This window comes from Gasterosteus aculeatus, chromosome 2 (genome assembly GCF_964276395.1).
Source record: "Gasterosteus aculeatus chromosome 2, fGasAcu3.hap1.1, whole genome shotgun sequence".
Classification (NCBI taxonomy): domain Eukaryota; kingdom Metazoa; phylum Chordata; class Actinopteri; order Perciformes; family Gasterosteidae; genus Gasterosteus; species Gasterosteus aculeatus.
The window spans coordinates 7,452,161-7,478,870 of record NC_135689.1 but is presented as its reverse complement, the minus strand read 5'-3'; the positions used below and the strand labels follow the sequence as shown (position 1 = coordinate 7,478,870).

At 45.2% G+C, this 26,710-nt stretch overlaps 2 protein-coding genes across 34 annotated transcripts in view; both read right to left on the bottom strand.

Annotated features, from left to right (window-relative positions):
- Window positions 1–26,710, bottom strand: part of hspg2 (heparan sulfate proteoglycan 2) — a 76,438-nt gene that overhangs the window by 11,321 nt on the left and 38,407 nt on the right. For 11 of the 33 annotated variants that reach the window (XM_078089574.1, XM_078089607.1, XM_078089608.1 and 8 more), the window contains 38 exons: window positions 26,589–26,707; window positions 26,392–26,503; window positions 25,937–26,050; window positions 25,610–25,737; window positions 25,305–25,391; window positions 20,725–20,786; window positions 20,523–20,587; window positions 20,270–20,410; window positions 19,563–19,754; window positions 19,202–19,240; window positions 17,997–18,260; window positions 17,180–17,263; window positions 16,139–16,231; window positions 15,955–16,047; window positions 15,549–15,779; window positions 15,312–15,425; window positions 15,074–15,201; window positions 14,596–14,682; window positions 14,347–14,405; window positions 13,576–13,740; window positions 13,287–13,397; window positions 12,785–12,888; window positions 12,242–12,422; window positions 10,069–10,128; window positions 7,790–7,912; window positions 7,488–7,640; window positions 6,520–6,680; window positions 6,193–6,270; window positions 4,302–4,437; window positions 4,035–4,186; window positions 3,670–3,814; window positions 3,030–3,173; window positions 2,064–2,198; window positions 1,775–1,956; window positions 1,479–1,674; window positions 1,162–1,341; window positions 772–1,032; window positions 467–629 (listed from right to left, as the gene is read on the bottom strand). In XM_078089574.1, coding sequence (XP_077945700.1) covers window positions 467–629; window positions 772–1,032; window positions 1,162–1,341; window positions 1,479–1,674; window positions 1,775–1,956; window positions 2,064–2,198; window positions 3,030–3,173; window positions 3,670–3,814; window positions 4,035–4,186; window positions 4,302–4,437; window positions 6,193–6,270; window positions 6,520–6,680; window positions 7,488–7,640; window positions 7,790–7,912; window positions 10,069–10,128; window positions 12,242–12,422; window positions 12,785–12,888; window positions 13,287–13,397; window positions 13,576–13,740; window positions 14,347–14,405; window positions 14,596–14,682; window positions 15,074–15,201; window positions 15,312–15,425; window positions 15,549–15,779; window positions 15,955–16,047; window positions 16,139–16,231; window positions 17,180–17,263; window positions 17,997–18,260; window positions 19,202–19,240; window positions 19,563–19,754; window positions 20,270–20,410; window positions 20,523–20,587; window positions 20,725–20,786; window positions 25,305–25,391; window positions 25,610–25,737; window positions 25,937–26,050; window positions 26,392–26,503; window positions 26,589–26,707 — 5,042 coding nt within the window. The remainder of the gene's footprint in view (window positions 1–466; window positions 630–771; window positions 1,033–1,161; window positions 1,342–1,478; window positions 1,675–1,774; window positions 1,957–2,063; window positions 2,199–3,029; window positions 3,174–3,669; window positions 3,815–4,034; window positions 4,187–4,301; window positions 4,438–6,192; window positions 6,271–6,519; window positions 6,681–7,487; window positions 7,641–7,789; window positions 7,913–10,068; window positions 10,129–12,241; window positions 12,423–12,784; window positions 12,889–13,286; window positions 13,398–13,575; window positions 13,741–14,346; window positions 14,406–14,595; window positions 14,683–15,073; window positions 15,202–15,311; window positions 15,426–15,548; window positions 15,780–15,954; window positions 16,048–16,138; window positions 16,232–17,179; window positions 17,264–17,996; window positions 18,261–19,201; window positions 19,241–19,562; window positions 19,755–20,269; window positions 20,411–20,522; window positions 20,588–20,724; window positions 20,787–25,304; window positions 25,392–25,609; window positions 25,738–25,936; window positions 26,051–26,391; window positions 26,504–26,588; window positions 26,708–26,710) is intronic. The other 22 variants (XM_078089671.1, XM_078089676.1, XM_078089678.1 and 19 more) reach the window with 16 other exon arrangements.
- Window positions 22,113–24,694, bottom strand: LOC120828749 (uncharacterized). The gene is made up of 2 exons (XM_040192302.2): window positions 24,556–24,694; window positions 22,113–24,464 (listed from the first exon to the last, which is right to left on the bottom strand). The coding sequence occupies exons 1-2, from the start codon at window positions 24,561–24,563 to the stop codon at window positions 22,856–22,858; spliced, it is 1,617 nt and encodes a 538-aa protein (XP_040048236.2). The 5' UTR covers window positions 24,564–24,694; the 3' UTR covers window positions 22,113–22,855.

The following is a 26,710-nucleotide window of genomic DNA, read 5'->3' as shown; positions in this document are numbered from 1 at the left end:
CCATTAAAAATCCCATTGGCAACATTTCTAAAAATCATCAATGAACCACACTATTGCACGTGTTCCTTTATTGAGAGGAGGCATGGGCAGTGTAGTTCATCTCAAGTTAATCCCACATACTGGTTATCTTCCTGCTGTGCTAGAGCACCAAAAACATGACTGGAAATAGATACCACAACGTGCAATATTTACTCTTTTCTTGAGTGATGTTTTCTGCAAACTATTGGGTTGTAGCAAATCATTTAGCCTTTAAAGACTTAAAGCTATATGACGTATAGAAGATTTACATCTTCAGAAGAAACCAACGTGCTACTGATGAGATCCACAGAGAGGCTGGGGAAGTATAATCTGACCTACAGTCCATATCATGTGTAAATTGTTGCTCAACTTTGGTTCTGAAACGTGCAAAACTAGACATTCAGAGCTTGTTTCAACAGGCAGACAGCAGTGGCAGTGTTTGAGTCACCTGAGCACCCCGTCCTTGATGTGGTGGTTTGGTGGCAGGGCTCCTCCTTCCTTCAGCCACTCAATTTTGGTCTCTATACCGCCAGCTGATGAACAAGTGAACTCCACAGCACTGCCCTGGGCCTTTACTTCAACCTGGGGTGACACACGCACCGCCAAGGGGGCTGCAGATGGGAAGGATCAAGGAAATGTTTAGTTATTGCTCTTGTAGAGATGCATTTCTTTCATATGTGGTTCGCAGCAGACTTGATCCATATCGATAACATCTCAAAACTCTCCAAAACACAATATTTTCAGTAAACTTACATCTGACTGTGACTTTAGCGATCACTTCGCTGTTGGCCACTTTGTTGCTGGCCACGCACTTGTAGCTCCCAGCATCCTCAGCGGAAGCCAGGTTGATCTGAAGATCCCCTCCGCTAACCTGGGCCCTCGGAGGCAGGTTTCCATCCAGCTTTGTCCAAGTGTAGGTCAGGGGAGGGGTTCCATGCGCGAGGCACTGCAACCTGATCACCTCCCCCACCCGCACGGCCACATCGTCGGGCATAGAAGTGGCATAAGGAGGCGCTGGAGAGAAAAAAAGGGTTTACCGTCCCTCTGGTTCTCATTACAAAATTAGACATTGTGTACTGACTGTGTACGCACCACAATTCATTCCAATAAAATGACAGCAAACAACAAAAGCACAGCACTCACTCTCTACATCTAGCATGACGGTGACCTCAGTGGTGCCCATGTTGTTGGTTGCGGTGCAGATGTATTCTCCGGAGTCTTGGCGGCCCACTGCGGGCAGCACCAGGCTGTTGTTCACCACCTTGTGTCTCCACGGCAGAGGAGACCGCAGCTTGGACCAAGTGATCGTCGGGGAAGGGAAACCTGAATGAAGATGAAAATATGTTAATGTAATGGCATTATAACAAAAAGAACAGAACTGTTTTATCTTCAGATATCTTCTGCAAGAGTGCTTCAGGTGATTCCCAGCTGTATGAATGAGATTTTCGGCCATCATTTACCGTGGGCCTCACAGCGCAGCGTTGCAGTCTGCCCTTCCACCACGACCATCAGCGCCTCAGGAACCGAGGCCCGGGGTACCGCGGGCACTTGGGAGCCCCCCTCAACAATAACCTCCACCCTGGTCTCGGTGGAGCCCTCGTTGTTGCGAGCTGTGCAAATATAAGTGCCACTGTCTTCTCGACGTGCCACTAGTATCTGCACAAGGAAAAATATGTAAATCTCACCATACGAAATGACACAAATGGCAGAACGTAAAAGCTGAGGGCAGACATGATTTGAAGCTTTAATACATCACCTGCATGACTGCGTTGGACTCCATGGGCACCGGGCTGGTCAGGATGGTCTTGCGGTTCCGGTCCAGCCTGTGCCACGAGACCGAGGGGCGGGGCTCTCCAGATGCCTGGCATTCCAGGTTAATGGGTTCGCCCACCCTGATACGCAGGGGTCCGACTGGGGTGACAGTGGCCACAGGAGACTCTGAGGGCACAGATACGAAATACTAGAACTCCGTATTTAATCAGCCACTAGGGGGGGACCCTTCCCTCAGAGCTTTATGGCTGTGAGACGACTGAACGCTGGCCTACCTTTGACAACCAAAGACACGATGCTCTGGGTGATGCCGAACAGGTTGCTTGCCACACAGCGGTAGGCACCGTGGTTCATGGGACGGGCGTTGGTAATGGTAACAACAGAACCATCCGGGCCAACTTTAACATTGTCTATAAATCAGAGTAGCAAAACGTTAGATCTGATTTATTTAATGCAAGTTAAATGGTACCTCATCAGTATGAGCTGGAGCAGTTCAATGACCTTATACTTGTTAAGTTTACTCATCATGGTAGGCACTATTCAGCTAATTTAAAGTTAGACATGTGTTTGGTAGATTAGGATATATGGATATGAGGAGTGCAATGAAACTGCTAATCAGTTGCATTATGGGAATTATGTGATCCAATGTTTTTGTGTTTTTTAATTCCCCCAATTCTATAGAAGACTATTGTTGGAGTATATTGAGTATAGTGAGCCTGGACATTTTGAGTATTTTGCAGTTTTAGGTCCAAGACACCCTTTGAAGCTCAAAGTTGGGGGTTTAAAGCTTCAGATATACTAAGCTACAGAAAGCACTCATATGTCATCAAATCTTACTGAGCTAAATGGCATGCAATACTTTAGTACAGCAAAACTATTCAATGCATGTCATCAAATCTTACTGAGCTAAATGGCATGCAATACTTTAGTACAGCAAAACTATTCAATGCATGTCATCAAATCTTACTGAGCTAAATGGCATGCAATACTTTAGTACAGCAAAACTACTCAATGCAAGTCTGCAGAAAATACATTTGAGAAAACCAAGTTTGGAAATGAATCATTACATGAAGTAACAATGGAGTAATTCATGGGTGGATTGTAGCTGTAATAGCTTGCATAAAATGACATCATAAAACCAGAACTCAGTGTGTGTGTGTGTGTGTGTGTGTGTGTGTGTGTGTGTGTGTGTGTGTGTGTGTGTGTGTGTGTGTGTGTGTGTGTGCGCGCGCGGTTGTTACCTGGCAGCGGCTGGTTGCTGGCCAGTTTCCACTCCAGTCTGACAGGCTGGGCTCCGCTATGCACCTTACACCTGAAGCTGGCCGACTCCCCAACACTCACTGCAGTGATGTGGGGCTCAATGGCGATAATTGGACTCTGAAGACCTGCAGCAGCAACCAACATTTTAGGCTCCTGACATATTTTTATTAGAAAGTTACTGTTACTTTTCCATTAAATGACTATAGTTCACAGAAGTAACATATAACTATTCATATAACTATGGTCTTCATTGGGAGCAGTTAAATATCTCAAACAATCCTGAGTTTGAGGGAGGAGTGAATGGGGATGAGATCATGGGACCGTAGCGAGGAAAATTCGATGTGAGATCACACTGGGCTAGACTGAAAAGTAGATTCATGAAGCGAGGCAGTGTGAGAACAAATCCCTGCCATGTAATGCCCTTCCCTCGATGTATTTCTCCCGGCCTCTGACTGAAGCTGACATCAACTGTAATTAACATGATATGTAACTCAAAAACTGTCATGTTCAATTAAATCAAAAAAGGTAAAAAGCGGAAAAATCAAAATTGGCTCTTTTCCATTCTGTTGAAAGACAGACAATATACCACCTGCATGAAGCCTGATGCGTTGACCAACTCACGTGAAGAAGTTGAAGTGACGGACACCGACACAGAGGCTGGTTGGACGTGAGATCCGGTGTTTCCGGGGTTGCCCTTCACCCGGCAGACATACTCCCCTGAGTCCTGTGGAGTGGCCGACAGGATACGCAGCCGACTGCCCACAACCTGCAAACAAATGACGTCCCTTCAGTTCTGCTAACAGGAAAACTAAGTAACGTAATCCTACCAGCACCCATAAAACTACAACTACTGCCAGAATGGGCAAATAATATCTTATCTTAACAATAACATTCCCATGTTGCCTATAGGAATTAGTATTCAGATGGGATTTAAGGGAGGCGAAAGTCTGCATTTTTTTTTACCTTTTGCATTCTTCTGTGATTACCTGGTGGTTGGAGGAGAGCCGTCCACTGGCTTTCGTCCAGGTGACTTGCGGAGGTGGGTTTCCAGGGGCCAAACAGTTGAGCTCAATACTCTGTCCCTCCTGTACATCAGCTGTGGATGGCTGGATGCTGACCGCTGAGGCGCTGTGGTCCCCTGCTCAAACACAGACCGTGTGCTTCCTAATTGGGTTTTCTCATGTGTCAGCGGGGAAGATGAAAGGGTGGAGGGTTACGGGTTCGATTCGCCCTTCACCACCAAGACAACTCACCTTTAAGCACAGAGACCCTAATGGGAGCACTGTTTGAGCCGATGCTGTTGCTACCAACGCACGTGTATGTGCCCGAGTCGGACATCTGGACGTTGGGGATGAGCAGCGTGCCGATGTCGGTGCGGTCCATGCGAGCCTGGAGAAGACATACCAATACGTGGAGAGATCAGATACCTATCTCAACCTTATGGCTGACATGCACTACAATTAATATGATTTTACTATTATTTACACCATAAATAAACACACAGGGTAATGTATATGCTGAAGACAAAGCATCACTTACTTGTCTCATGTTGCTTGAAACAACACAAATTGACACATTGTGACATTACGAGCTAATAGCAACACAAAAGTGCTACGAAGAAGATCTTTAATACAAGACAAGAGCTGTTATTTCTACACTTAGGTTTCTGTAAATGGATTTTATATTCATGGTGTCTGTGACACCAATTCAAACATAAAACTGCACAAAGACAGTTGCTATTTCTACAATGATTGGTGGGGTTATAATTTGTTCAGGGACGACAACCCAGGCAAAAACATTGCTTTTAACTATTTGCGAGCACACCAGGTCTTCTTTCAGATCAGAGGAAAGAAAACATAGATACGTATTCGGGGGGTTATTTTTCTATACTATTTGCATCTGTATGTTACATTATGTAAAGGCTAATTTGAATTTTTGAACATAAGATTTTGAATAAGTCCAAATTAAGAATATTCATAGGTAAAGTAGGTAATCAACTCATTGCGTTTCATGGCGATGAACTGGCTCTACTTTAACGTATTCACCTGGAGTGTCTCCCCTAGAGTTTGTTCTAAAAAAAGATTAATGATTGATTTGAAACATTAGAAGGGTTAGACTTGACAGTTTGTTATACATTGATTTAAGACAGAGGTCACCAAGCAGTTCTTAACTGAGAAATCTGAGAATGTATCTCTAATCAGTTCCCTGGAAACCACCAAATATCGGGTGAGGACCAGAACCCTTCAGTGATTACAAAACTCGAACGTAAGACCAGCCAAAAACATCACAACCTGTATGTACACTACTCCAAATGAGCTTTCATAAAGTTTGGAAACACCTCATAGGGGAGGGGGAAACGGGCCGGGAGGGTCTGGGGAGGGATTACTGTATCCGGGGGGGGTTGGTGGTGGTGTTGGTGAATCCGCGGACAAAGCTGCTTAGCTCCCGCTCATCCAACCGTGAGGGAGGCTAAACCGAGCAGTGGCTGAGGCGGGGGCCCCAGACTCAATGTGCGCCTGAACCCATTGAGGGGTTTTCAAAGCAAGCCGTCTGCTAGAGCACACAGAATTTCTGCGTGGTCGCACGGCAGAGCCCAGCCGCCCCTGGGAAAGGCTGACACAACGCGGGGGCTCTCTGAGGCAGAACTAAACGGGCCCCGGAGGCCCCCCCCGTGGAGCCGAGGAGGGCTATGCGGCAGCCACACCAACACAATACCTCTCTGGGTCGGGGAGGGTGGTGGTGGGGTGGGTCGGGGGGCAGCGCGATGCGTCTGGCACGGAGTGGAGCATGACTGAAATACTTTAAGTACCTCCTGTATACTTAGTCCTGTTAATACACTCAATGGAATGATGAGGGTCAACTGAGGGCTGAGGGCCAAAACAAGTCAGGGATGGTGTGACAAAACAAAAAAGACTATCACATTTGTTAATACAACACAACATAAAAACATGTACCGCGTGCAGATACATTAACAAGTCAACCAGGCCCAGCTAGTTGATTTGAATGTTTTTGGCATTAGTTCTAACGGGACTTTAGTACAAGGTGAGAATCAAGGACAAGTTCATGCAGTTGTGAAGACAAGGTAAGTAGAGGACACTGGTTTTGATGTATGAGACAGGACAGACAGCGGACAGATGGACAGACCTGCTGCTCCTCAATACGTCTCTGTAACACATCGAGACTGTTGCTTTTAAACTGATGGAAACCATGAGAGGGAATGGCCTGAGTAAACGTCGGAACAGGGTGGGGATCAAAATAAAAAAAAGGGGAAGAGACAAACAGAGGGAACATAAGGGTAAATGGTTAAAACGCTGAAACAGTCATACAAACTGACACAGTATGATGAAATACCATCGGCACACGGCACACCTTGAAGTGCAAAGTAGAGATACAGCACAGCAAATGTAAATACAGTTATTAATCTGTGTTAAAGGCAACATCAAGGGACTGAGACAGAAGGTGGTGTCTCACCTTTGGAACGATTTGTCCCCCGTTTTTCAGCCAGGTGAGCTTCGGGGTGGGTACTCCTGTTGCTCGGCAATACAACCTCAAGTTGTCCCCTTCGTGAGCGTCGATATTTTGGGGACTGACTTGGACTTGGGGCTTTGTGCCGAGGCCACTTGGGTTAGACTCTGACCAAAAAAAAGGAATAATGATAAATTGACAGACAAGTGCAAATTCAACACAGGGTTACTAAGTGTGACAGATCATTTTCATTGAGTAGTTTACTACTTACTAAATTACCTTATTGAAATAAGCGTTTACTTATTGCTTTTCTTATGTAGTGAAACCATTAGAAACATTGCGTCTGTGAAATGTTAAAACATTGAATGACATTATCACCAATAGAGAATTATCATGAAGTCAATAAGCTGCCTAGGATAAGCTAGCATAAGCCACCCATAAAAACTTAGTGATACCAGACAACGTTAGACCAGAAAAAGCAGCTCTGGCTTCGGCAGGTTTAGTGTTATTGTCAATTTTTTTCATTCATGAGAGGAAGATTAACTTATTTTGTTTTTAGTTGGTTTAGAGGAGAATGATGAGCTAAAGAAATTTGATCTCATTCAATATCTATACATGTTTTAAAAATAGTGACATAAGATGCTTTTGTTTTTCAAACGTTCGATTAAATCCTTGAACCTAAACATGAAGGGAACAATTCCCCTGTACTGGGATTATTTTTAAACATATTGAACTGCTGTATTTCCATATATACAGTATGTGAGGTCCAAACCCACACACACTTGTAAGGGAAAATTACATTGACCTAGAAGAACTGTGCAGCGAGGTAACCTTAACCGTAACCATGCATTACCTATTCCCAAATAAGTCACATTTAATTTAAATTTTTTTTTTCTCTCAAAAAGAGAGGAGAGTATGAACAGATGAGTGTTTCCACAACATGAAATACACGCTCACACAGACACAAAGCATACTTTGGACAAATAAGGAAACCCGTGCGGTGTGCTCCCCATGGGTGTTCAGGGCCTTGCAGGTGTACTCTCCCTCATCAGCTGCGTCCACTGCTGCGAAGGTCAGAACGCCTCCTCGTACAACAGCCCTCGGACTCATTCTGTTCCCGGGACCCCCTGTAATAACCACACAGTTACACTCTGCCACAGGGGGCTGCATGTACCAGACCAACAGAAAAATGGCCTTTCCACTTGAATTACTTAAAGTGTAGCTCAACAAGGCCGACACTACAACGCGGCGATAGTGTCGAACTAACTGGTCGTACCGAACCATTCAATGGCGGCAGTTGGGTTCCCGGTCACTGTGCAGCGGAACTCTGCCCGCTGGCCCTGCTGGACATTCAGCACCGAGGGAGTGACGGTTGCCACGGGCTGGGCTTCCTCCGAGGCTACCGAAGGAGAAACATCAGTCAGGCACGGCACAAGCTGGAGAGGGAAACTTCACAGGGGCGTGTGGAGAAACAAAGCAGGATCATGTGGACGGCTCTGCTGGTGTTGCAGGGGGGAAGTGAGGAAACCTCATGTGGAGTCTACCAGCGAGTGCTTGGGCGTTCCATTTAGCTGTGACAACCCGTTATACGATAATAACTCAAAGAGAGCGATGGCCTCTGCCCCCCACCCTCATCCACCCCACCCTCATCGTCTCCACCTTCACCCTTGGCAGACTGGGACCAAACGGATGGAAAGTGGCAGGAAAGCATTGGCATGTCCTGAACGATTCCAGGGTGACGGAGAAAAAGAAAGGCCTCATTCAGTAGGAGGGGAAGGAGTTGGAGGCGGCCAGAGCAGGCGGAACACCTCTGGGAGTGTTCTGACCTTGGCCGAGCGTTGACTCTCTTCCCCTCAGTGACATCAATACTGCGGGGAAGGAGAGAAGTTGCATTGCGTTCTGTGGGGCACAGGGCAGACATGACTGCCTGAAGTCTAAATGAGAATGAGAATGATTTGAATATGGGTATGCTAGCAGGTCACGGAGTCGAGCTAGGATCAAATAAATGCAGCAATTTAATTAGGTCAGGAAAATACATCCTTTGTTACTTCACCACCTTCCGAGCGATCTAGGGGACATCGATCCGTCCAAATCTCCAGTTGTGGGTTTGACTTCAACCCAATACAATGGAGGTAAATGGATTTTTATTTGCTCTGTAAGGTCGAACTGGACGGTACAACTTTGAGCGCTAGCGCTGATGGCAGTGTGACAACGTTAGCGAGATAACTGTTGCTAATTAGAACTAAACATAAAGTACAGCTGAAGCTGTTTGCTGTGTGTGGTCAGGTATTGGAAAACTTCCAACATTGACCAGATCATGGCGCTAAATGAAAAGGTAAAAGATTACCTACGGTATTATTACAATTAATTCCTAAAAGGTACATGAATGTGTTTGACACATTTCATGTTCAGAGATTTCACTCAATACCCAAACCAACCACAAATATGGGGCTAGAAGAAATCCCCAAATAAGGTTGATTCAGCCTTTTCAGACCATAAATGTCTGTATAAAACCTGGAGATATGTTTTCTACCACCTTCCATGAATTCCATCCTAACATATTAATTATATTTGCAACATTGGTTGACTTCCATCTATCAATATCCCATTAACTATGTCAATTTAACTTCACTCATATCTTTATGAAGCACTGAAACCAGGCCTCCCCCACTGGACTCAAATCTGCTACCCACATTCAGCAATGGTGCAATGAGGTTGCGATAGGATGTATTAAGCACAGTATGATGTTTGAAGTCAAGACGATAGCTTTTTCCAGATGCAGCATGTTTCTTAAGGAGAAAAGGGGATAAGAAAAGTACAAAGAGAAAGAAGAATAACGGGCTTCTCTGGCTTCTGAATGTGGAGACGTCATAAGTAAGCATCTAGCTTGTGCTAATGTAACAAAAGACTGAATAAATTAGCCGACTCAAATGTTGAATTATTGTTGTTGTGTTATCTGTTATTTTTGTCCAATTTACAGTGATATTTATCCAACACTATCCAACTGGTTTGTCATTGCCGCCAGTTTTGCAAAACATCTGAAATACATTGTAGATGTAGGCCTGTAATCACTGTACTACACTGAATAACTTTTTTAAATGTTGAATACTTGACTCAACATTCATGAGGAGTTGCCCTTAGAATGCAGATTTTTCCTGCAGTGATGGAACCTGATGAACCAGGGAGGAAGCCAGTAATGCACTCATGTACAATCCAACCTGTGACTATTTTACATGAACGTTTACACGTTCTAAAACACTGAAAATATATCTTTATCTTTATATTCTTTATCTAAATATGTCTTTAGCTCTCAATTCTAAAAAAGACGATTGCCGGAGAATATAATCCAGCACAGAGTCTCTGGTTTGTAGAGAGTCTCTGCAGATGCTGTTTGGTGGATTGTACATGGGCGCTAACGGGTCATCAGTATATCCATGCTGACGATGACGAGTGCATGCATGACACAGAGAGGGACACAGGGAGGGACACAGAGAGGGAGAGGCCGGTCCCTCCAGGGAGCCCAGCAGAAAGGACACCATGCCCATGCGGACTTACGCTTTCTGTGTCCTTCAAACATTTCATAGGCTGTGTAAAACATCTGAGTCTGTGAGGCCTCTGGAGTTGTGGAGGAAGGGAGGAAGGGGCAGGGGGGTGGAGGGGGGGGGGGGGGGCACAGGTTAACTGAGGTTTCGGGGTTAATAGTAAATCTACCCCAGAGACAGTTATCTCCAAACGTGGGCTGCTGTAGTTGTGCGTGACTGATTCCAAAAAAACATCACACATAATGTAAACATGCAAACAAAAGTAGTTCATTCAATTCTCACACTTACCTCATGTATATTTATTGAAAAAGAAAATGAGGATCTCTGTGATTTGAAGTATGCTGGTTAGAATGTAGTTGCAGTTAATGCTTTTCTAATAATTGACAACATACAAAACAAAAACACAAGGTGAGATGGAGGTATGCAATGTTTAGTCACATGTGAGACATGCTGGTTAGTGGCAAAAAGCAGTTTCAAATATTGAAACTCTCTATTCCAGCAGATAAAAAGTCAACATACAGCTTGTGGTTATCCTGACCGGATTAAGGTAATGTAGGTTAGTGAAACACATCCATGAATTAGCAAATCACTTTGATCAAATGTCGGTATTTTAATAATTTGCTCTTTTTCACAAAATATTTTCACAGTTAAGATAAATACATTACATTGTGACATGTGTGTATTACATCAGATAGGTATTCTTTAAGAATAAATGTAGAATGAGTAAAACTTTAACTGAAGCACTTTGGGGAATATTTCCAATGATGTCGTCTTTGAATCGTGAATAAACAAATAAAGCTAATGCAGTAAAGTGTAAAATGGTCTAAGAGATAAATAAAAATATTTTTGTATAAAACCATTTAACAATGCTTAAATGTAAACACACATCATGCAAGGTAATTGTATTCAAATAACAAAAGGAATTTCTAACATTTCTTCAGTGAAACATTTCAGGATAACATATTTCAGTCAATCAAAAAAGAAAATGTGCCATCAACAATGACAGGATGTGAATAATAAAATAGTTGGAGATGTTTTTTGACAAAATTTGGATAACAAAGTATTTTTCTTTTAACATTTTAATCCACAAATCACCAAAAAAATTTCACCAACTCAATCTGACAAGTAGCATTCGATACAAACGAGAACGACTCATACTGCAACTGAAAGGAATGAAGGTAATATTACAGCAGCGTAACATCACGTAGAGAATGGCAGGTTTAACCAACCACGTTAATAATAGCACCATTTTGTCCGTTCAGCAGACAGTCACTTCAGGAAGGAATACCGCATGGAGTACAACGATACGAAGGAATCAGGGGGGGGGGGGGGGGGGGGGGTACTTCCTACTTTTCCTCTCTTCCCGACACTCACTGAAGTCCCATTTGAATGTCGGTCGGCGGAGTCACTTAGCACCAATCGTGCCATCCGCATTCCTCCTCCTCCTCCTCCTCATCATTGTACACTAGAGCTCAGGCAGGGAGTGGACCCCAGGAGCCCAAAGTTAAAGACACCAGAATCCAGCACCCTACTAGTGAAACCTCCAACAGCGGAAACCAGCAGCTACGCCAGGGACCGATGAGCCACCAAACCACCACCAATTAATTCAACCCACGTGAAATAAAATTATGAAAAGCAAAGAAGAAAATCTGCCGTAGCCTCGGTTGAGTGTTGGCGGAAAGCATTAGCTACAAATCACTAATCCGAAAGAGCACTCATTAGACCTCAAGTGTAATTGATATGCAGTTGTATTAAGAGCCCACTAGTTACATCTGATACTTGCACACTTGACCCCAAACATTATTTGGAAAATGTGTACATTTACTGTTTTAGAATTACCAAACCCACAAGCTGTATTTCTTCATATCCACTGATCAGCGACATACAAAACACAGAGTTAGGCAGCAAGAAGAGTTTAATTGGCGGTCAGAACATTTTATGTTGGTATCTGAGAGCAGAGGGCAAAAGCATTGGGAGTTAGAGCTGCAAGCTTATTACGCTGTTAACCCAGAGTGTTTGCACTGCATGACGACGGCAAAACAGAGAAGCATGCACCATCGCAAGCTTGGAGGGGGGGGGGTTTAGGGTGGGGGGGGGGAGGGGGGGACTACGGGAGCCAGGGCCGGCTGGGTAGCCGGGGGGTGGGGGTCGATGGGTGATGGAATGCGGTGCCGAGGATCACGAACCTGGCACGTGGAGGACGGCATTGCCCTCGTCCATGGCAAACATGTTGGAGCCAGTGCAAACATACACGCCGGCGTCCTCGGGCTGGACGTTCCGAATGGTCAGGATGCCGTTGAAGTCCATGGCCCGGTTGGGAAGCTTCCCGTTACCCATCCGTGTCCACACGAGGGTGTAGGCTGGCGACTGCGAAAGGGGAGCGCAGATAAAAACATACACAAATCATATATCAGGCGATATCCAACATGGGGAAAAACTGCTCTTTTTTTCCCGCAGACAAACTTCTTAATGGACTGAACGAAGACTAAACGTTCGTTCGGCTGCATGAGGTGAAGATTTTTAACTTTGAGACAGAGCCTGGCTGTTGGTTTTCAGTCTTTATGCTAGGCTAAGCTAAGCTAACGAGCCGCCGGCTCCAGCTTCACTTTTAACATACAGATGGAAGTGGGAGAGATCAATCTTTTCATCAAACTCTTGGCAGGAGAATGAAAACGAGTATTTCCCAAATGTTCAAACTGTTGCGTACTATGATTACCGTCCAGGTTTACCTTGCTCTTTGCGGTGCAGATGAAACTGATAGTTGACCCCAGGTGGACCGTCTGGGATTTGGGCTCCTCGACTGTAACCTCAATGGCTTTGGACGGGACACCTTCTGAAATAAAGAGGGACAATTCATTGACATGGGTTGGTGATAAATACAGTAAGTGGATAGCAAAACACAAAATGAAAGTAAACTGATGAATATTGACTGCAAAATTCTGTCAAAATGTTACGGCTCAACTTTTCATGTATCACTGTACTGTATCACAAGAAACAATTTTAAAGCTAAAAGAAGAAAAACATATTTTGTTCTGTTGTCAACATCATATACCAGCCCTAAAACTATGCAGTATGGCCCACACCCCAGTCAACTAAACTAAATATTTTTTACATAATCCGTGCATAAGCAACCCCATGTGTTGAACCACGGGTGGAATCTATTCCGGGTGCTGCACTAAGCAGCACGAGGGAAAAACCTGTTTGCTAATGTTGCTGTGAGACAGTACACACCTGTGACAACAATTTCAGCGCGGCTCCTGTTGGTGCTGCGCTGGTCTCTGCAGGTACAGATGTAGACACCGGCATCACTGGGCTGGACGTTGGTGAAGTACAGCTCTGCTCCTGGACACACCAATGATCGACAGGTTATTTAAAATGCACGTCTTCAGATTAAAACCAAAGAATTGAGAGCATAAATCACACTCGAATTACATTTCAGTGATCTCTTGGATCTACGTGGATGCAAACATTTATCCGTCCCGTCCTTGTTGTGACCACGAGGTCGAATCGTGTGCCCTACCTTGTCGGTGTCTGTCGGCTCTGCTGGAGATGGATCGGCCGTCCTCTCTGGACCAGTAGAAATAGTGTGGAGGAGAGCCGGACACCTGACAGCGGAGGGTGACCGAGCCCCCCGGAGGCGACTGGACCCTCTCGGGGTAAACCTTCACCACCAGTGAGGCTGCATCTGCAAAGTGCAAAGAAAATAATCAGGAATACTTACTAAAACATTGTATAAATTAGATCAAAGTGGTATTCCACAAATTAAGCTCAGGCAGTAAAGTACAACTAGATGGAAACTAGCTCACTGTTGATGGTTGATAGACTAATTGAACCTGGTTGGCGCGAGTTGAACGTTAGACATTTTAGAAAATATGCTCATTCACTTTCTTACAGAGAGTGAAATATCTGTCTGTCAGTTAACATTTTGTTGTGGTTAATTTGTAGAGTACAGATACATAGTTTTTAACTTGGGAATATAAGGACAATCTTGAATATTTCTTCCACAGGGTTGATGAGACTTTTGCAAGAGGAAGAGGTGACACAATAGAAAAGTCCAGGGGCGTTTAAGAGGGGTTAAATGCATAAATCTGGTGCACTTCGAGAACAAATTAAAAGTCTAGATCTGATATATTGCGCATTGGCTGTCTCAATATGAATTGTGATAACACTGCAAAAAAAGGCAGACCAACAAAGCATAGCAAAGGAGACCGGGTCAGTGTTTCGGGTCAGGTCGGATGCCAACATTGACGTAGACCCTTGATACTTCTACTCAACTGAAATGTAGCCTTACCATCGTATGGACGGCACTCTTGTCTCTCCTGAGGGTTGCCAACGTATCCGGAAGCACAACTAACGATGGTTAAAAAAAAAAAACAGACAGATCGCGATTGATTTCAGTCAACAACATTAATTCATCTTGCTAAAGTTTTGATAGAAATACCCATCATGGAAAGTTGTAGAGACAGTAGGTGAAATTGATCAAAACAAACTTTTTTTTTTTACGTGACAGTTTTGGCCCACATGAAGAGGGATATCTTACCGTTCACAGTACTGGCCAGTGTAACCAGGCTGACAGGCAGTACACTGGTAGCCTCCATTTCCAAGGCTCTCACATGTGGGGGAGAACCTGTTACATGAGTCACACGCAGAGTTGATTTACAGTTGAGCAAAAAACATTCTGTACACTGCCTGCTAACATAATGATTAATGTATAATGAGGATTAAAGTAATCCTTTCAGTAGAAAAATAATAAATAAATAAATCACCTCGGGGTCGACTGCAGGAGTCAACGGAAAACTCGGTGGCGCTAATTAGCCCCTTTGCTTAGCAACGGACAAATTTCATTAAAAGGCAACCCTGGCTGACTCCAACCAGCGCAATTCATCCGAGTAAGGGAATGAGAAGAATGTGCGCAATGGCTGTGACGGTTCCCTCGCTTCTGACAGACGAGACGCGCTTTGTGCTCACGGTATGTAAGCGTTGTCGTTCCGTCCGCGAGCCTTGGTAAATGTACTCACTGGTTGTCTGGGTCACTGTGGGGGCAGGCGCAGGGCTGGCAGTCCTCCGGAGTGCCAACAGTGGCGTCACCAAAGAAGCCAGGAGCGCACTGGTCACAGAACTCGCCCTGGGTGTTGTGCAGGCAACTCTGGAGCAAGAAATGTACCACGTTTACAGACCTGCCCACTTGCCAGATATGCTGTTATCTAACCACAACTGAACAAATATCGGCCACGTGCTGAATCCAGCACTTCGTACCGTGCAGGTGCCAGTTTCAGGGCGGCAGGAGTCGGAGTGTCCGTTGCAATCGCACAGCTCACAATGGCCCAGATATAAACCTCCTCCAGTGCGAGTATACCCAGGCGCACAGTCCTTAAAGAAACGTGATGTGATTAAGATAATCATACAGCAATAAGCATTTGAATGTAGCACAATTCGCCTGTATCGCTTCCAGGGAATTCAACCATTCCAAGAAAAAAAGAAAAAGAAAGGTACCTGGCAAGACAGTCCCAGGTATCCAGGTGGGCAGCGACACTGCTCCACCTCGAGTGCCTGGGCCAAGCCGCTGAAGTTAGGCACGGCGACCTCCATGCTTATGTCAAAGATACTGGAGGACCGCATCTCAGTGGAGTAGGACGCTCTGATCAGGATGTCGTCCAGATCCGCCAAAACCATCAGCAGGTGCTCTCGCGTGGCCGGCATGCCATCAGGACGGCGCCAGTTTTCCTGCAAGGCAAAAAAACGAGCACTTACAGCACATCTATTGTTTTATTTGATCTGGTTATATTTTATTTTATCAGACATGAAAAGAAAGAAATACTACTTTGCTGCTGATAAATGATAATGTACTACATTGCTTTTTTTTGTTGGACATAAAAAAGTATAGTTATGGGCTACTCACCTCTTTGAAGACAATCTCGAAATGGCGCGTCTCTCTGGCGCCCTGCTGCCTCGGCTGCCAGGGCTGACGAGCTACCAAAGTGATGTCGTTACCCTACAAGGAGGAATCCGGTCAGTTAAAGCTACAAATGCTTGTGACTATGGAAGAAAAGAAACGTGAATCAGCATGACGGCATTTTACTCACAATAATCTGGACGTCGGCATCATCGATGGGTGATCCTCTTGGGCCAGCGACGTAGGAGATGGAGTATTTAATCTTGCCTCCGTAAGAACCCACCTAAGAGATGGTTAGCAAGGAGGAGGCTTCAGATCTTTCGGCAGTTAAAACTATGTTGAAATTGCCCTGAACAACAAAAATACAAAATGTAGTAAAAATAGATGCTAGGCGGCTTCTCAGAGCAACAAAGATTGTACAGTTACGGCGAATCCGACACACTAGAAGGGTGTGAAGGAGAAAACCTATTTAGACATCTGAAATTTGTTCACATGTACTAAAAATTGTCATTTTCAACATTAAAAAAGCACAATACTAAATAAATCACTGGAGTGACCCTATGTATAGTACTTTCGTTTTTTGTACTTTAAATTTATTTTCCATGAAGGGTCCAATCTAAGACAGCCAACCAGGTGAAGCGAGCACTAAGCTGTCGTTTCTACTTCTAATTGTATGTAGCAAATGGCATGTTTTCAACCAACACTACACGTGTCATGGCGACATGGCTCTTAGGCCCTGATCAGACGAAAAGCATATAAGCGGCCTGTGTGAGTTTGTGAGGGAATTGTTGGAGCGTCTCGCGTGCTGACAGCGCCCTGAGAAGCATTTCTTCTTCCCGTGGTGACTTTTTGTTGGATACCTGCCTTTACTGACCGTAGTTACCATGGTCCGAACAGAATACAGCAGCCATGGAGTTAGTGGGGTATGTGATATTTCACACGACTTGTATAAGTCAAAAAGCACTACTGACTGTTTGTGTACAGGTCACGGTTCGTACAAGCACTCGCAGCAGTGGCAGCATACTGCAAAACAAGCTGTTTGATCAGGGTCTTACTGTACTACAGCGTAGGAAGGCCGACTCGACATGTGAGGGACTGGATGAAAGGGAGGGTGAGGATGGGGGGGGGGGTTGAAGGTCACAGGCGGACGCTGGAGGATACTACGGGTGCTGTATTCCCTGTGACCTCACAGGGTCGACCAATGGTCGGGGAGGGAAGTTCTCACTGTTACCTTTTCCCCTGTGAATTGCGCTGGCAGCTGCCAGTACAGCGGATCATCCTGGTGCAAGCTGAAACCTTTGTCGACCAGATTGTGCTGAGAGGCAGAGGAGGAAGGAAGGGCAGAACAGAATAAGGCACAGATGGAGAGAGAGTCGGCAAGACGCAAATAATAAGCAGCCAGAGATGTTGAACGAGCAGGCGGGCGTGCCGAAGAGTGAAGCTCAATAAGGATCTCGGGACAAATGTGTGACATTTAGCCAAACTCTCAAGAACATCTTCTTTAGTACGCGTGCTTTTAAGGCTCCACTGATCACGGCCTACGAGTGGCACGGTGCTTTGTCCGATGACAAAAAGCACCTTTTGCTGTTCTAAAGCGGACACCATAGCGTCAGGGCATTGTAATACCAATGTTCCTCTCAAGTGAACAGCTACACTGACAGCACTGAAAGGCAGCTATTTGCTTAACAATGGAGAATACCACCCAGTCAACCACTGGAGCTCGGTAAATGATCCATTCTCTACTTACAAACTCAATACATTCTTTAACATATCTGTTAAGAGTTTCAGAGCTAAACCTTAACTGCCTTTGACAAAGGGAGGGCAGTTGGTTGCTAATTAACTTTCAAAGCTTTACAATCAAGGACAAGTCCTGTCACATGCAGCGGTCTACCATGCTGCTGTCTCCAGAGGCGCCAGCTAAAGTCTGGCTCACTGAGTTCTTGCTCTGTTGCATCCACAGCAGGGCCCAGAACCCAAAGAGAAACGCCACAAGTCAAGAATATCATCAAGAAACCAAAACAAGTCTTGCAATCTCTGACAACGTGTACCTGGAGATGGAGCGAGTGGAGTGGGGAGTAAGCCTGAGGTCTGGTTGGTTTAAGTGAAGATGACGTACCAGACCTAGAAGGGGGGCTCGGGTTACGCAAGGACCATCGGGAGGAGGAGGAGAAGGAGGAAGAAGAAGAAGAAAGAGAGGAGGAAGAGGTGGAGGATTTAGAGGAGGGAAAGAATCGAGAGGAACCAGCGTGTCCATTGGAGAAGTTAGAGAAGAGCGCCCAGACCTCATCGTCCAGCTGACTGACATCACCCTGCTGGGGCGGACACGTAACCATGGAGAAAGTCAAAATAATGGAGGCAGTATTTAGAATTAAACTCTTCCACTCATCAGTGTAAGAAAGTGAACATGCCGAGTCATGCTTTTTAGTCTAGGATGCTTGGATGCGCTGCACGGCAACATTTGGGCCCCGCTGAAAGAGTATTCTCACTCCAAAACAGGCGGATCCCACCCGAAGAAACACACAAATCACATACTTCCTTGCGCCATGATCACTGTATTAACTTTCCCGAGTCTGCGTACCGACTCGTTGTGTTCCACACACATGCAAGTGCACTGGTAGAGTCCGACAACACGCTGCTGCTCAGTTCATCAAACCAAAGTGACGCTTCATGCTGCTAGGGCGATGTACGGAGGGCATTTTATTTTCCATAAATGAGCTACAAACTATCAGCGTGTTTAGCTTCTAATGACAGAACCACTCTGCATCTGTTTACATCAACTAACCGGCTAGCTCTTTTAGCTCTGTGGATGTCTCTACATTCAGAGGCCATCGGCTTCCAAACGGAAGCATCTTTCCTTAGTTGCTGCTCCGGTGAGTAGGAGTCACTACTCGTATTGATGTGGATAAAGCTCTTTGATCACTTTCCTTATCACTGGGTTGATGGCATTCGGGAGTGTTATGACAGTGTTATTGGAGCAAAGTTAAACGGTATGAAGTTCCTTAATGGAGCATCAACGATCGAGCCGTTTCCACGGCTCATGTGATGTGAAGCGGAACAGAATGTCTGTGTGCAAAACACAATGCGTCTAATACGATTCAATCAGGAGAAAAATGATGAAAGCCACAGAATTTCTATTAACCACACAAAAAGTACAAGATTTGGAATTCAGTAATTCACACGACGCTGACGTTATTTTTAAACATGCCAAACTTTACCGCTGCACCAGTCACAACATGACATCCACCTACTGTACCTGCTGTGCTCGTCTTTTGCGAGTGAAAAAAGTTTTTTTCTAGTGGAGTGGAGGAGCAAACAAAGACACGGAGAGCTACGTCATGTAAGTGGACATGGGGACCATTGATTCTATGCACATGTGGAGACAGAGTTATAAAGGTAGCAACAGAGGCAAAGAGACTGAAAAAGCGTACCGCTTGAAAAGAAGGATTGTCTGAAGTTTTAAGAATGGAGAAGCAGAAAAATGGTGACAGCAGCAGAATAAAAGCGGTCTACAAGTTTCTAATGAGTGCTGCTCAGCCACTCATATACAGCCTGAGGTTCAGGCCTTTTTTGGACTAGTTCCACTGACTGACTGATATGTGCTCCTTGAAACTGACCTTGTCATCCTGGAAGATCCCAGGAAGCTGCCAGTAATGAGGCTCCTGTCCCAGGTAATCAAAGTTGGTGTAGGACAGCTGAGTGCCTTCAGTGGAAACCTCCACAGTGAAACCGGTGGAGATACGGTTGGTGCGCTGGCGGTTCACCAGCGCAAAACCCTGGAAGTTTCCTGGTGAGAAGACTGAGGACACCTGGACGAGCACATGAATGTAGTTTGAAACGGTTCAAATAAAATAAAAAAATTAAATAAATGCTAAAATCACTGCAGCAATTTTGATTGCAATTGGACATTTGGCTGACTTTGATAACAGTACCAATGTTATGAGGAAATTACTATTCCGCTGCTGTTTAGAATTTAGAAACTATCGGGAGCTTTTGGGGCACTGGAGTGCGACAAAGGAGGGTAAAAGCAGCTGTGAGGGATGCCGGTGTAGCTATACATTTGGTAAGCAACCATTCACTATAGTGAGGAAGTTGTGAAGTTTCAGTATTTCTTAATACTCTAAAACTGGACTATACAGGTAGATCACAGCCCTTTAACTGCTTTAGTCCCCCGCCCATAAAGCTGTCTTTTTCCATTGCCTTACTAGGGCTTACTCTAAATGTGGAGCCAATACGTGGAGCCAATTGCTGCCTTATAGACTTTACAGCCAAAATTCTGAGAGACAACATCTCAAATGTGTCATGAACCACTTAAAGGCCTCACCGTGTCTCTGTAGTGGGTAGAGCTGGAGCACTGCTGAGTTACACCCATACAGAAACAGGACAGGCAGCCGTCTTTCACGTCCCGGCTCAGATGGAAGCTTCCAGCCTTGCAGTTGGAGCAAGATGGGCCCTCAACGTTCAACTGCAATACATTCAAGGAAATCAGTTCATTTGTAGTCTCCCTTGGAGCTGAAAACAAAGATACCAAAGGTAACCACAAGAACAACAACCAGCCATTAAGTTAGTTTGATCACCTTGCAGTGGCAAACATCACCATTGCAACCTTCACTTCCTCGTTCGTCACAGTCGTAGCAGTTATCTGAAACAGGACAGTAGATTAGTTAATGCTAGATTATTGGACAGAAAGGGAACCTTTGCTTTTTTTTAAAGATAAAGAACAAGCCAGAACATGGAAGAATGTCTGTGATGTGACTGTGATTAAAACACAATACGTACCATTGTTGTCAACACTACACCTCTGTCCAAGCAGTGGGTTGCCAATGAATCCTGGTTCACACCTGAAACAAAATAGAAAATGTTTTTGGGTGAATATTCTTAACCAAAAAAAACACGAGGTGTGAAGTCTGCAATAGGTGATACATTTTATGAATCACATCCTTTGGGAAGTCTTCTTGACCCCAGTTAGACCGCAACCACGAACAAAGACATGAGTCATTCAGACAAAAAACATAGAAACTTTTCTGTTATTCCATCCACTAAGTGCCAGAATCTGCACTAAAGGCTAGTTTTATACACACACCAAGCGTTCACCCAGAGACAAAGGTCATGAAACATTGCTTGAAGATGGATGAAGCAGTGCCTCAACATGTGTGAGATGTTGATTTCATCTCTCATATTAGGTGTGATGCAGTTCAAACTGAGGAACACCTTTGAACAATAAACTATATAAGAGAAAATATCACCAGATGGAAAAAACATGGTTGAAAGAAAAGCTTCAAATATAGAACTGGTAAAAGAACAAAGCGGAGGTGAGTCCAAACAGCCATGATATAAAGATATATCGAAAAAAGACGCTAAGCTGCCCAGGAGGGAAGTTATTTCTGATATTGGAACATAGCAAAGCAATATGCCTTCAACCCAAGCAAACAACGCCACTGCCACCGGAGCAAAGGCCAAAATCCCAGATGTGTGCAGGTCGCCCCGGGAGCAGCTGCTGTCAGTCTTACCTCACCTGTCCTCTGGCAGGTCCGCCGGTCAACAGCCAACAAGAGCACTTCCATGCTATGAACTCGCTTTGGGAAACTCTATTCAAATTAACTGAGCCGTACGGCGGTTAGATTCTAAGGAACGGTTAACTCAGTCCCTCCAGTCACTCTCATATATAAGGAGATAAGGATGAATACCATTGTATAAGGGAATAAAAATACATCAAATTAGATTTGGCCGTGGGAAAATACCAAAAGTGTTCATAACTACAGACTACTAGACACACAGCGTTTGATAAAAAAGAAAATGAAAATGAATTTAGTTTATTATCACATTAAAATAAAACAATTCCCAAAATGTTTTAACCGAAACTAAACTATGTGTAGGATGACTTTCTGAAATTCATTACATTCCTTATATTTCTTCAAATTCTAATAACGATAAATATAGGGTGGTCAGACTTCAATGCTTTGGTGTCAATAACTACTGGCAAGGTGACCGTAACATTTTCAATGGATATATTTATGGTCCTAAGCATATGAATCCAGTTGTTTTTTGGGTACATCCATATTTTCTTCTAGTGCAATTATACAAAATTATGTAAATATTTTATGTAATATATTTGTGATATAAACAAGAAGCCGGATTTTAGAGTCCATGATTAATGCTACCATCGCCATGCTTCCAAAAGGTTTAATCCAACAGAGTCAACAGCCATGCTTGCAGTTATGATGCTATTCTGGCCACAGCTGAAAAACAATTCCAATCTATTAGTGTGAAAGGCCTCATTACGGTTTAAGCTCTATGTTTGCTGTTTTGTTTGTTCCAACCCTTTCAAAATTATTCATATAATTGTAATTGCAGTAATACAACTACCAGGGTTGTCTAGTTTATAATGTACTGGTTTCTTTACCCATTTTGGATTAAAACCAAGTCCTAAAACCACAGATTGACATCGAGGTGTAAGGCTTTTCTAGGACATATAGGAGGTGTAAGGCTTCTCAACACATTGGATACCAGTAGAGCAAATCCATGAGAATGCAGGAAATAAGATTGATGGGCATGTTTTAATGGGCAAGATCTAACTAAACGTTGGGCTGTAAAATTTGAGGTAGTTTGGCCTTAAAACAATGGACAAATGCATACACTTAAGAGGTAGAACTGCTGTGCTGAGCTTTTCATACAACAGTTCTGATTGTGGTAAAACACACCTGAAAAGTCATTTGTATATGAATGGAACATCCCGCCAGGATGGCATCAAAATATCCAAAAAGTCCCTCTAGAACCACACAGTTGCATGAACTTAGTCCCTTCATTACAGTCCATTAATGGGTAAAATATATAAATATCAGGATTTAGAGCGTAGATATATCCACAATGAAAACTAATTTTAACATAATGAAAAGCAACACACTATTCCCTAATCATCGGGGATAATTTTGACAGGAATGGCCAGCCTTCCCAAGACAACATGAAGAGAACCGTCCGGATTATCTTTCTGCTTTGCAGACTTGTTTTCTCCTTGTAGGAGCCTCAGTAGTTCCAAAACAACAGATTGAGTGTTTTTCTTTTCTTTCTTCTGCGGGTGTTTTTTCGTTACTCCCTTTGCAGCAGCAACCTTGGTTTTAGGTGATTTCCTTTTTGCTGTTGTGTAAGACTTCTTCTTCGCAGTGACTCTTTTTATTGTTGTTTTGGACTTCCTCACAGTAGTGGCTTTGGTTGGTTTTGTTGAAGGGGCCGCGTTCTTCGCAGAGTTGTTCCTTGTATTCTTAAGGACCAACTTCTTGGAGTTGGGCTCCATCTTTTTCTCCTTTTGGTTAGAGTTAGCTTTGTGGGACAAACTCTTTGAAATGCCTTCAGAAACCTTTCTGTCCTCCTGAACCTTCTTCGTAACCGGCGCATCTGATCTAAACGCCTTGGCGCGTCCATTGCCTTTGATAGGCAAAGAATCCTTCTTACCGGCTCGGCCCGGATCTGAAGGCCTTGCTTTGTGAGATGGTGGCTCCAGTTGAAATTTGGTGATGGCTTCGGTGACTTGCTTTCGATGTTTGGGGTTCGGCTGTGAAACGCCTTCCGCCGTCCCAGCGGACCTCCTCCCTTCGGGACGTTTTGTTTGAGGCTTCGCTGCAGACATCGAAGTGGTCTTGGGTTTACTCAGGGTGGTCCTAAACTTTAGCGTTGACCTCGTTGAGACGATACTTTTGGACGTGACCTTTGCCGGCGTAGCGGTGGCGCTTGCCGATTTGACTTTTCTCGCTCTCTGAGGAGCGGAGGTGGGTCTGTTGGCGGGGAGGCTCGGGGTCGGGATGCTTTCAGGCGCCGCGGCTCTGCTGGCGAGCGGCCTTTCTGTGGGTGACGGCAGAGCCCGCTTGTCTTGCATGGAACGGGAGACGTGTCTCGTACGCTTCATTTTGTTCATCTCCTGAGCGAGGTCGGTGAAGCCGTCGATCAGGATCTCCAGCCTCCCCTCCAGCCTGCTCAGACGGGCGTCCATGTCTCCGTAGCTCTCCTCCAGCTCGACGACCTTCTTCTTCTTCTCCCCGGCTGACTGGATGGCGATGAGCTCCCCCAGCCGAGAGCCGAGGCGACTCTGCTGCTCCCCCATATTGTGAACGCTCTCCTTCATTTCCAGTGTGTTTCTTTCCAGCATGCTCAGGCGTCGGTTGAAGCTGTTTAGGTGGAACCGGAGGAGGTGATGGTGGCTGGACTGTCTGATCCCTGGGCTGGGCGTGAAGCGTGGGGGGAGCCTGGTCGCTGATCTGTTGGGCGGGACGGAGTCCACGCCCCCGACCACGGCTGCTGTCGTCGACCGAGTGGTGCGCCGGTGAGCTGCTGTGGACAATAAAGTCCTAGTAGGGATTATGGTTGCTGCTGTGGTCTCATCATCAGCTCCACTGCCGGAAAATAGTACGTCTTTCTCCCAGCTGAAATTGAATACTGCTTCTGCTCCACATAGCAGAGGTAGGAGGCCCTCCGTGTGCTTATCCAGGAAAGGGTTCCCACAACTGTCTGCAGACGGCATCTCTTCTCTTAATGTCAAAACAGCAGAATCAGGTACGATGCAGGCAGAGACGTTCAAATAGTAAATTATTTATAATTGGCATCTTGCACCCAAATCACCTCGTCATCTTTGCCCTCGGCGCAGCAAAGATCGATCAGTCAGGAGTCCTCATAAATGCCACATCTGCATTTATGCCGTTGATACTCAGATTGTGGAATGTCTGTGCTCGGACAGAAAACACCTGGAGATTTCATTCCTAGCAAAGCGCAAGGCTGAAGCGGAAAACCACCTCCGAGAATGCATTTGGAGGTAAAGCAGAAGGAAGGAAGAAAGCAATCAAAGGATCTAAAGCAGACTAAAAATGAAGGTTTAGACAGGACATACAGCACTTTTATTCCTCTTTAGGCAAATTTCTTTTCCAGAACAATAAAATCTGAGTGATGACGTAATCAGTGCCACCAAAGCCCACCAAATATATTATTCTACCACAGCCAGGTGACCTTAAATTAAATCCAAGAAAAACAATATCCACCAGCAGATCCAGAAAACAGCACACAGTACAAAACATCCGGATGGGTTGGCACCAATTTGAGTGTCCCATCCCTGGACCGGCACACATCTCAATCGCAACTACTAACAGGGGAGTGGGGGACAAGAGGGACGTGAACCACAGACATGCTTACATCCCTTTCCTGTGAATGAAACCACTGGGTGCTACTGCCAGCCCCTGGTGACCTTGCTGCCTGCCAGCCCAGTAACCCAAAACACTGTCCAGATGACCGTGAGAGGAAGACGGGGAAAGAAAAGGAAAGAAGAAAATGAATAGGGGAGGAGAGTGGAGGAGGGGGAGGAGGGGGGAGGAGACTACCTTTCACAGCGTCGGCCAGTGTATCCAGTGGGACAGCCTTGACATGTTGGCTGGCCGTCAGCCTCCAGATAACAGGTGAGGGTGAATCTGCGCCAACAGAGGGCAAGCAAGCCATGAGAACACTCCTCTTTTTTCCGTCAGCATTCACGTTATTTCAAATACAGCGTGACTTTCGTTTATTAAGGAGCAAATGAGTAGCTGCAGCCGTGACGCTGCTCACTTTCCATTGTCCATCCTTCAACAGGATAATTAACAGTGATCCATGCAGACTGAATAAAACTGACACTCAGTAGACATGAACTCACTGGTTGTTGGAAGCCGTTCCAGGACAAGGGCAGGGCTGGCAGGCCTGAGCGCCGTCCGTGACCGGGTTTCCATAGAAACCATCCTGACAGCGCTCACACCTTGGCCCGGCGGTGTTGTGGAGACATTGCTTTTGGTCAGGACACACACACACACACACACACAAAAAAAAAGCAGAGGCGAGATCCACGGTAAAAATACTGTACACAAAAGTGTTTCCACATGTTGTCGGGATTAGCCCGGGAAACCATTAGTGCATTCCACTGTGCAGATCAAAGCGCGCGGGCGAAGAAACTGAGAAGGGGGAAGAAGAGGAGCGTGTAACCCACCAGACAGTTGCCCGTCTCCTTGTCACAGCTGCTGGCGTGACCGTTGCAGTCGCACCTCTCGCAAGTGCCCAGGTAGAGGCCAGAGGTGGCCCGGGTGTAACCTTCATCACAGTCCTGCAACGACATAGGAAAACACCTCAGGTGAGAGACGAGTGAACGCCTTTGTTCGAATGCGGCAGGGAGACTGACTGCAATTATCATCAATGGGGGGAAGAAAAAAAAAAATCACAGTGCGGTTAATAACAAGCTTAGGCACATCTGCAATTGCCTTACTTTTTCTTTCTTCATGCTACATTAAGTGTATTCTTGATCTTGTAGAAAGTAAAATAATGAGTCCACATTCAAAATCAGATGTCATGATTTGGCTACATTTTGATCTTACAATAATTTGGTCAATTTAGGTGATTCAGGTATCAATGCCAACTGAGCAGGCTCTCTGAAATCTGCATGTTTACCTGGCAAGAAGGTCCTCTGTATCCCCGAGGACAGGCGCACTCCTCCACCTCCAGAGCACGTTCATTGCCAGTGGAGTCAGGAACGGCGACGTCCATCTCGATGTCCTTGATACTGTTTAACACCGAGTGCACGCCGTTAACGAGACACGGGACGTTCCGCTCAGAGCAATGGTGCTATGTGAATGAGCTGTGCAAACCTGCTTTCCGCCATGTTTGCTGCGTAGGTCGCCCTGATCATGAGGACAGTAACGTCGGCCAGGGCCATCAGCAGGTGCTCTCGAGTACACGGCTGGCCATCAGCGCGACGCCATCCAGACTA